This window comes from Anomaloglossus baeobatrachus, chromosome 3 (assembly GCF_048569485.1).
Source record: "Anomaloglossus baeobatrachus isolate aAnoBae1 chromosome 3, aAnoBae1.hap1, whole genome shotgun sequence".
Taxonomy (NCBI): domain Eukaryota; kingdom Metazoa; phylum Chordata; class Amphibia; order Anura; family Aromobatidae; genus Anomaloglossus; species Anomaloglossus baeobatrachus.
The window spans coordinates 669,951,129-669,961,581 of record NC_134355.1 but is presented as its reverse complement, the minus strand read 5'-3'; the positions used below and the strand labels follow the sequence as shown (position 1 = coordinate 669,961,581).

General features: G+C 52.1%; 1 protein-coding gene across 1 annotated transcript in view; it reads left to right on the top strand.

The window, feature by feature from the left end:
- The window catches only part of PKHD1 (PKHD1 ciliary IPT domain containing fibrocystin/polyductin), an 832,619-nt gene that overhangs the window by 523,773 nt on the left and 298,393 nt on the right, over positions 1-10,453 (top strand). The window contains exon 44 of the mRNA XM_075341622.1: positions 4,747-4,881. Coding sequence (XP_075197737.1) covers positions 4,747-4,881 — 135 coding nt within the window. The remainder of the gene's footprint in view (positions 1-4,746; positions 4,882-10,453) is intronic.

Sequence of the window (10,453 nt, the reverse complement as noted above, 5' to 3'; positions counted from 1 at the left end):
GTGAGTGTATGCGATCGGATCTGTGAGTGTCGGCAGAGGAGCACGGCGTGCAGCACAGATGCTGGGACCGCCCACCGGTGGGCACAGGGAGAAGTGGGGTGTGTGTGTGAGTGTATGCGATCAGATGTGTGTGTGTTTAATGTCTGATGTGTGACTGTGGAGCACGATGGGGGATGGAGCACGATGGGGAGTGCGCAGCATGGGGGATGGAGCACGATGGGGAGTGCGCAGCATGGGGGATGGAGCATGATGGGGAGTGCGCAGCATGGGGATGGAGCACGATGGGGGGTGCGCAGCATGGGGGATGGAGCACGATGGGGAGTGCGCAGCATGGGGATGGAGCACGATGGGGAGTGCGCAGCATGGGGGATAGAGCACGATGGGGGGTGCGCAGCATGGGGGATGGAGCACGATGGGGAGTGCGCAGCATGGGGGATGGAGCACGATGGGGAGTGCGCAGCATGGGGATGGAGCACGATGGGGGGTGCGCAGCATGGGGGATGGAGCACGATGGGGAGTGCGCAGCATGGGGATGGAGCACGATGGGGAGTGCGCAGCATGGGGGATAGAGCACGATGGGGGGTGCGCAGCAAGGGGGATGGAGCACGATGGGGAATGCGCAGCATGGGGGATGGAGCACGATGGGGAATGCGCAGCATGGGGGATGGAGCACGATGGGGAATGCGCAGCATGGGGGATGGAGCACGATGGGGAATGCGCAGCATGGGGGATGGAGCACAATGGGGAGGGGGGATGGAGCATAATGGGGAGTGGGGATGGAGCACGATGGGGGGTGCGCAGCATGGGGAATGGAGCATGATGGGGGGGTGCGCAGCATGGGGGATGGAGCACGATGGGGGGTGCGCAGCATGGGGGATGGAGCACGATGGGGAGTGCGCAGCATGGGGGATGGAGCACGATGGGGAGTGCGCAGCATGGGGGATGGAGCATGATGGGGAGTGCGCAGCATGGGGATGGAGCACGATGGGGGGTGCGCAGCATGGGGGATGGAGCACGATGGGGAGTGCGCAGCATGGGGATGGAGCACGATGGGGAGTGCGCAGCATGGGGGATAGAGCACGATGGGGGGTGCGCAGCATGGGGGATGGAGCACGATGGGGAGTGCGCAGCATGGGGGATGGAGCACGATGGGGAGTGCGCAGCATGGGGATGGAGCACGATGGGGGGTGCGCAGCATGGGGGATGGAGCACGATGGGGAGTGCGCAGCATGGGGATGGAGCACGATGGGGAGTGCGCAGCATGGGGGATAGAGCACGATGGGGGGTGCGCAGCAAGGGGGATGGAGCACGATGGGGAATGCGCAGCATGGGGGATGGAGCACGATGGGGAATGCGCAGCATGGGGGATGGAGCACGATGGGGAATGCGCAGCATGGGGGATGGAGCACGATGGGGAATGCGCAGCATGGGGGATGGAGCACAATGGGGAGGGGGGATGGAGCATAATGGGGAGTGGGGATGGAGCACGATGGGGGGTGCGCAGCATGGGGAATGGAGCATGATGGGGGGTGCGCAGCATGGGGGATGGAGCACGATGGGGGGTGCGCAGCATGGGGGATGGAGCACGATGGGGAGTGCGCAGCATGGGAGATGGAGCACGATGGGGGGTGCGCAGCATGGGGGATGGAGCACGATGGGGGGTGCGCAGCATGGGGGATGGAGCACGATGGGGAGTGCGCAGCATGGGAGATGGAGCACGTTTGGGAGTGCGCAACATAGGGGATGGAGCACGATGGGGAGTGCGCAGCATGGGGATGGAGCACGATGGGTGCGCAGCATGGGGGATGGAGCACGATGGGGAGTGCGCAGCATGGGAGATGGAGCACGTTTGGGAGTGCGCAGCATAGGGGATGGAGCACGATGGGGAGTGCGCAGCATGGGGGATGGAGCACGATGGGGAGTGCGCAGCATAGGGGATGGAGCACGATGGGGAGTGCGCAGCATGGGGGATGGAGCACGATGGGGGGTGCGCAGCATGGGGGATGGAGCACGATGGGGAGTGCGCAGCATGGGGAATGGAGCACGATGGGGGGTGCGCAGCATGGGGGATGGAGCACGATGGGGAGTGCGCAGCATGGGGATGGAGCACGATGGGGGGTGCGCAGCATGGGGGATGGAGCATGATGGGGGGTGCGCAGCATGGGGGATGGAGCACGATGGGGAGTGCGCAGCATGGGGATGGAGCACGATGGGGAGTGCGCAGAATGGGGGATAGAGCACGATGGGGGGTGCGCAGCATGGGGGATGGAGCACGATGGGGAATGCGCAGCATGGGGGATGGAGCACGATGGGGAATGCGCAGCATGGGGGATGGAGCACAATGGGGAGGGGGGATGGAGCACAATGGGGAGTGGGGATGGAGCACGATGGGGGGTGCGCAGCATGGGGGATGGAGCATGATGTGGGGTGCGCAGCATGGGGGATGGAGCACGATGGGGGGTGCACATCTCCCCCCAAAACACACACACACACTGCCACACACGCACTGCACAACACACCACACACACACTGGGAACCACAAACACCGCCCTACACAGACACCCACACACACAGACAACGCCGCACACACACAACACCCAACACACAAACACCGCGGCACACACAAATATACGCACATACCGCACAACACACACATTGCACAAAACATACCTCCCCCAAAACACACACACACACACACAAACCGCGCAACACACACACACAATGATACAGACACACAGCGCTCCACAAACAACGCAACACACATACAACACCGCTCTCACCCCCCGCCACACCCAGACAATACCCAGAACATGTACAGCCCCTACACAAACACTTGCTAACTACAGACAACAACATATATATATATATATAACAAAAATCATACATTAACTACACAATACGTAAATTCTAGAATACCCGATGCGTAGAATCGGGCCACCTTCTAGTTGTACTATATTTGTGTGTGTACGTCCACTAAAGGAATCCGCACCGTCACATTTACAATCACAAATTTTTGCTCTGCTGCCTCATTTGACTCCAGGAACATCATAGATTATGTTTTGAGGAGAAAATTTAACCCCATACTTTACAGTTATTCACCAAAAACCTGCTTACATTAAAGTCAATGGAGCTTGAAGCTACAGGTCATTAATAGGAACTGTGATTGGTTGGTATAGGCAACAAAGGACGTTCATAGTATAAGAAGCTTATGTGTGAGGTAATTTGATGTTGGTGGGGAGACGGATAGAGACAGAAAGAGATAGACATAGACAGAAAGAGACACACACAGAAACATAGAGAGGGAGCGAAGAGACAAAGAAAGAGAGAGACAGAGAGAGCCAAACAGATATAGAGCGAGACAGAGAGAGACAGAGATAGACAGAGACAAACAGAGAGAGAGACAGATAGAAACAGATATAGAGACAGAGAGAGAGAGAAACAGACAGAGAGACAGAGACAGACAGAGAGAGAGAGAAAGAGAGACAGACAGAGAGAGAGAGACAGAGAGAGAGAAACAGACAGAGAGAGAGACAGATAGAAACACAGATATAGAGACAGACAGACAGACAGCGAGAGAGAGAAACAGACAGAGAGACAGACAGAGAGACAGAGACAGACAGAGAGACAGAGACAGACAGAGAGAGAGAGAAAGAGAGACAGAGAGAGAGAAACAGACAGAGACAGAGACAGAGAGAGAAACGGACAGAGAGGGACAGACAGAGACAGACAGAGAGACAGAGACAGAGAGAAAGAGAGACAGAGAGAGAAACAGACAGAGAGACAGACAGAGAGACAGACAGAGAGACTGAGACAGACAGAGAGACTGAGACAGACAGAGAGACTGAGACAGACAGAGAGACTGAGACAGACAGAGAGAGAGAAAGAGAGACAGAGAGAGATAGACAGAGAGAGATAGACAGAGAGAGATAGACAGAGAGAGACAGACAGAGAGAGACAGAGAGAGACAGACAGAGACAGAGAGAGAGACAGAGACAGACAGAGAGACAGAGAGACAGACAGGTGGAGAGACAAGGAGAGAGACAAGGAGAGAGACAGACAGACAGACAAAGAGACAGACAGAGAGACAGACAGAGACAGACAGAGAGAGAGAGACAGACAGAGATAGAAACAGAGATAGAGACAGACAGAGATATAGAAAGAGACAGACAGGGACAGATAGAGACAGAGAGACAGTCAGGGAAAGACACAGAGAGACAGAGACACACTTAGTTACTATCCTGGGCAATGCTGGTTGCTACAGTTAGTATTATATATACCTCTATAATGAGGGCACTATATGGCAGTAATGTTTAGAATATTTATGTTGATATTTTTTAATGAAACTTTGGAAGCTATCTAGGGATCATGAGCAGAGTAGGTCATACTAAGGCCCCGAGTTTCAGTTTCTATAAAATAGGTCCTAAAATTTGCCCATCTCAAATAAGGATCCTGTTGGTTAGGGTGGTAATAGTAATCCAAAATGAAGGAAGGAGGTGGTAGGGGGGTTATCTTCACAATATATGACTATTTGGGGGAGCTGGCATCTCCCTAAGGCAGTCCAGGTCCCCATTTTGATATATTGCTCCCCTTCTCCAATGCCTCTCAGCTTCCATGCATAGACTTATATACTGCTCATCCTGTTCCTCCTGGTTCCTGACTGTAGTAATTACACAGGCAGGGCTATATAGTAAAGAGAAGTTTCATGACAAATCCTCTTAAACTGTTCCTATTTTTTGGTGTTTTTAGATCACAAAATGCGGAAATGTTTCTTTTAAAGACTTTCAGATTTTTTCTTGCGAAGAATATGGAATTAATATCAGCGAAAGCTCCGGGAATGCTGAAGTTTCTGATAGTTTATTGCTTGGCCATTTTGATGGGGAGGTAAGTAATGAAATTTAATCTTTTCGTTCGGAGTTAGCAGGCATAAATAACCTTTTGACAGCTCTTATATGGCCAGCCGTCCTAATACAAGCTTGTCCTATCCGGGGGTGGGGGAGGGGAAATTACCGAACTATAGCTTTAAGCCCTGGAAAACAAATTTTATGAAGTAAGATTTCTGGTTTCCCTTTAACTCATGTCTCAATCCTTGAGCATGTTTAATATTGGCCCAAAAAAATGGTATATTATGGGGCTCGACTAATAATAACACTGTTTTTGTGTCCCGGAGCATATAGGTGATGGCTTCAACTATATTTCATTATTTCCCATTCTCCTGGGATTAGTACAATATACAAAGTCTTGGGGATAAGCATAGTGAGCGAAATACACTGTGCGCCTGTATATTATGGAGGCTCTCTATATGGTATGAACCTCGAGTCTCTCACCATGTGGTGGAATCGTGTCTCGGAGAAAGTCCTTTGATGAGTAATTATCACGATTATTACATATTAAAAAGTTGGGTAAAAAATTGCATTCTTCCAAGACTATGAGCTAAGAAGACAAGGTCGAGAAGAATTGGTATAATGATTCTCTTTTCATGGTATTTGTGTCCCAGTGCTTTAGTGTGCCAAGAATCCCAGTAGTCTATACAGTGTGTCCACCCATATCCTGTCCACCGCCATTAACTTGAGAACGGCGGCAGCTATAGGCATAGAAGTGGTGTCTAGGTATAGTAAAGTAGCTATGCGCTACACAATGAAACCACCTATAGCGCCACCTGGTGGAAAACAACGGAGTTATCATTTTTATCTCGAAAACGGAACGAGATAGAGAAAAAAAGTGAAGTACAAAGTTGTAGGGCATCATCAATTCAATACGAATCAATACCTTGCATACAGAAATGCTATGATTAGAGCGTGTAAAACTCACAAGGCTGCGGACGTGAAGCGATACCTCATGGAGACCTTCCTACAAGTCATTGGGTATGGTGGCTGTGTGGAGTGGCCTCCACGCTCACCTGACCTGACCCCATTGGACTTCTTTCTGTGAGGTCACATCACACAGCAGGTGTATGCGACCCCTCCACCAACATTGCAGGACCTACGACCACGTATCACAGATGCCTGTGCAAACGTGTCACCTACCATATTGCACACCGTGCAGCAAGATACAGTATGCTGTGCAGAGGCCAGATGTGCATTGCAGCTGACGGGGGCCACTTTGAGCATCAAAGTTAAATGAGTGCCATATGCATGACCAGCATTCAATGTTTGGGGGGGTCATGGGTTTCATATCATAGCATTTCTCTATGCAAGGTGTCGATTCGTATTGAATTGATGATGCCCTACAACTTTGTACTTCACTTTTTTTCTCTATCTCGTTCTGTTTTCGAGATAAAAATGCTAACTCCGTTGTTTTCCACCAGGTGGCGCTATAGGTGGTTTCATTGCGTAGCGCATGGCTACTTTACTATACCTAGACACCACTTCTATGCCTATAGCTGCTGCCGTTCTCAAGTTAATGGAGGTGGACAGTATATGGGTGGACACACTGTATAATGGGGAGGTAGATTATCTGGTTAAGCAGCACGGACCGGAGGAGGTGATGCAGCATAGAACAGCCAAAGCGGATATTCTGGAAGGCACCTGGAACTACTTGGAATAGTAGAACTGGAAAGGCTGGACAGCACTTGAGGCATGATACAGTGGAGATGAGTATGCTCGATGGCACATTGGTTGTGGGATGGTAGAGCTAAGAATGCTGGTTGAAACCTTTGAGGTAGAACAGCAATTGCTAAGAATGTTGATGGCACCTAGCCTATGGAGCAGCAGAGCTGAGAATGCTGAAGATACCTTGGTCAAGGAATGGCAGATCTGAGAATGCTGAAGATACCTGGATCATGGAGCAGCAGATCTGAGAATGCTGATAGACAGTACCTTGGTCAAGGAACAGCAGATCTGGGAATGCTGAAGATACCTTGGTCATGGAGCAGCAGATCTGAGAATGCTGATAGACAGTACCTTGGTCATGGAACAGCAGATCTGAAAATGCTGATGGTTTCTTGGTTATGGAACGGCAGATTTGAGAATGCTGAAGGTACCTTGGTCATGGAACGGTAGATCTGAGAATGCTGATGGTTCCTTGGTCATGGATCGGCAGATCTGAGAATGCTGAAGGTACCTTTGTCATGGAGCGGAAGATCTGATTCTGAAAATGCTGGTAGCACCTTAGTCATGGAGCAGCAGATCTGAGAAAGTGGATGGTTATTTGGTCATATAACAGCAGAGAAGAGAATGCTGGATGGCAACTTAGGTATGGAACAATGGCAACTCTAAATTGAGGATGCCACTTTGGTCATAGGACTGCATACTTGAAAATTCTAGATGGCACCTTGGGTATTAAACAGTAGAGCTAAGAGTACTGGACATCACCTTGGTCATGATAGGGCAGAGCTAGTTTTGGAAACCGTAGAAGAGCCGAGTATGTTAACCAGCGCCTTAGAAGTGCAGAACAGACTATGCAGACATGCACCTTGGAAAAGCAGAGCCGAGAATGTAGGCAAGCATCTTGAAACAGCATTGTCGAGTATGTGGACAGGAACTTTGGAACAGCATAGCTGAGTTGGTAGACAGCCATTTTGGAACAGTAGAGCCAAGTTTGTTAGAAGACATACCTCAAACCAGTGGAGGAGAGCCCACCAGTGAGGTCCAGCTGGGACAGACAGGAGACACACATTAATATTAGAGCCAAACGGAGAGGTAGTGTCTAGGAGAACCACTTTACCCGGCCTAATAAAGGCCTAAGCGGTTAACATTAGAGGTGCTCACTACATTCCCAACATTTGTGACAGCAGCAGTAGCCGACCAACAGGGAAAGGAGAGACAGAGTCCAGCGCTGGAGCTAATACAGGTGAGTATGTCGCGGGCGGAGGGGCCGCGCTCACTACGCTCGGGTCCGCGGCTGCTGCTGCTGCTTGGTGGCTCGAGCGGTGGGCCGGACCCGGGGACTCGATCAGCGCTCCTCGCCCACGAGTGAAAAGGGGGTGGTTTGTTTTGGGAGATAGTTCGTGACGCCACCCACGGGTCGTGGTGATGAAGGGCACCACCGCTGCTGGTAACGGGGATCCCGGGAGCGATGGCAGGGAGCAGCTAGGATGTTGTCCCCTCCGTGGGTAGGAGTTGGTGATCCCGGGGCCCAGTGGTGGAACGGGGAGGCTGGATGGCTGGGGTGCAGGGTTGCAGGGGCAGCGCGGTGCGGTGCCGGATGGCACTGTGGTACTCACTCAGGCACAAATTCACAGAGTCTCTGGTAAACCAAACGGCTGGATGGACGGGTCCCGCAGCCGGCAGCAGTGTCTTTGCTGTCTCCGGACAGTGTGATGGTGGCTGTCTTTCCCTGCACCTGTGTAGAATGTGTTGACTCCGATGGCTTCCCAACGGTAGTCCGCTCCCTGGCGTATAGGTACCGGAGGAGCCCGTGTTGCCCGCAAGCGCTGGCCCTTGGATTTCTAGCCTGTGGCGGTGGCTTTTTATACTCACTGGGTGGACTGTTGCCTTCTGTCGGGTCTTGGGTGTTAGGAAACCCCTGGGGTTCCGGTCACTCTCGGATTTGACCGTTGTCTGCGGCTCCAAGCCTAGTCGGGGTCCGATGGCCCTGCCTTTGTGCTTAGCTTCACTCCGCTCCCCGGTTCGGTACCGGCGGGCCACCGCCCGACCCCGGTCCTACGGTTCCGCAGAGGGCCACTAACTCCTGCAGACGGCCACCACCATCTGCCAACCTTGCTGACAGTGCCTGGGCTCCTACTCAGACACTGACAGTTTCTGTCCTCTCACTTTCAACTCTCAAATGAATCTGTCACTTTTCCTGCCTCCAGACCTGTGAACTCCTCGGTGGGTGGGGCCAACCGCCTGGCTCCGCCCCACCTGGTGTGGACATCAGACCCTGGAGGGAGGCAACAAGGGTTTTGTTTGACTGCTGTAAACTATCCAGGGGAGGGGGTGTGTATGGTGTTATGTTTGTGGCTACCTGGCTAGTCCAGGGCGTCACAAGTATAAATCTGGATCTTCAAGTCCTGTTGGACTTTTGATAGTCCTGGTGTCCAGTGGTTCGGTGCATCTTTAGGTTATGCCCTTTACTCCAGGGTTTTCTCCCCAGTTCCATATTCCAGGCTTTGGTGTCTCCTTTCTTCAATGTTTTGGTGTCCCAGTCTACATTTGTTAGGGCCAGGTGGATGGGCAGACCCGGGAGGTGGATCCACTGGGCCGAACTCCCCGATGAGGGAAAGGGGTCCGGTAGCTGGAGCACTATAGGTAGCAGGACAGTCCGCGCACAAGAGCACAATGGAGAAGTCCCTGGGACCACGGGGTCACTGATGGTAGTGCGGGTGACGGAGCTCAGGTTCGGAAGCCGGGATGATGTCAGGCGGGGTCCGGAACCGTTGGAGCAAGATGACGAGTCACCGCAGGGAACAGAGCTGGTACGGACTGTCGGGATGGCAGATAGGCAGCGTTCGGGGTTCGGGATTCGGCAGGACCGGATGGCAATGCAGGATCGGCTCTAGAAGAGAGAGAGGTAAGTATCTCACAGGAACACAAGGAGACCTGACTCCTAGCTTGGGAAACACGAAGAACAGGCCCCGCCCCCTTGGACATTAAACCCCTTTATACCCTGTACCTGTGTGCTTCATTTCCTGTCAGTGGACACTGGCCCTTTAAGAAAGGGTCAGTGACCGCGCGCGCGCCCTAATGCGCATGCGCGCGGCCCGGGTGCCAGAAGCCAGGGCAGGAAGCTGAGAGGAGGAGGCAGCAGAGCCGGGCTGGGGCTGAGAAGCCGACGGGCGCCGGGAGCGGGGACCAGGACGCCTGGGAAGCGCGGGCGATGGAGGCTGGAGAGCGGGGAGCGTGGCAGGTGAGCCGGGGAGCGGAGCAGAGGACCCGGGGAGCGTGACAACATTTTAGGTTTCCATTATTGGTCTCTATTTTATCTTCTGTCCATTTTGTAGTGTTTAGTGTTCTTGTCCCTGGTGTCCAGTGGTTCGCTGCTCTTTTTTTAGTCTAAGATACAGATATAACGCCCAGTGATCTGGGCACCAGTAATTTGTGTCCCATGATTTATTTTCCCAGTCACTGGTGTCCATTAATTTCGTATTAATGTACTAATACTGTAGTTGTGTGTCTCTTGCCCTGGTGTCCTGTGGCATAATTTACCAACCAATAGTATCCAGCAGTTTGTTGCCTGTTGTCTCTGGAATGCAGATTGGATGGCCCCTATCTGCCATGGTTGTTTTCTCTAGACTCTCGATAGTGTCTCTTGCCCTGGTGTCCTGAGGTATAATTTACCAATCTCTAGTTTCCATCAGATTGCTTCCTCTTGTCTCTGTAATACAGATTGTATGGTTTCTATTTGTCATGTTTGTTTCCCTAGTCTCTTTCCCTGGTGTCCTGTGGTTTGCATCTCCAAATTGCTTTTTTCTATCCGGGCAGTTTATTTCTTACATGATGCCACATGCCATGTTAGAATTTTTAGAAATCTTTATATCTATTCTATATAAAGCAATTATTTTTTAATTAATATC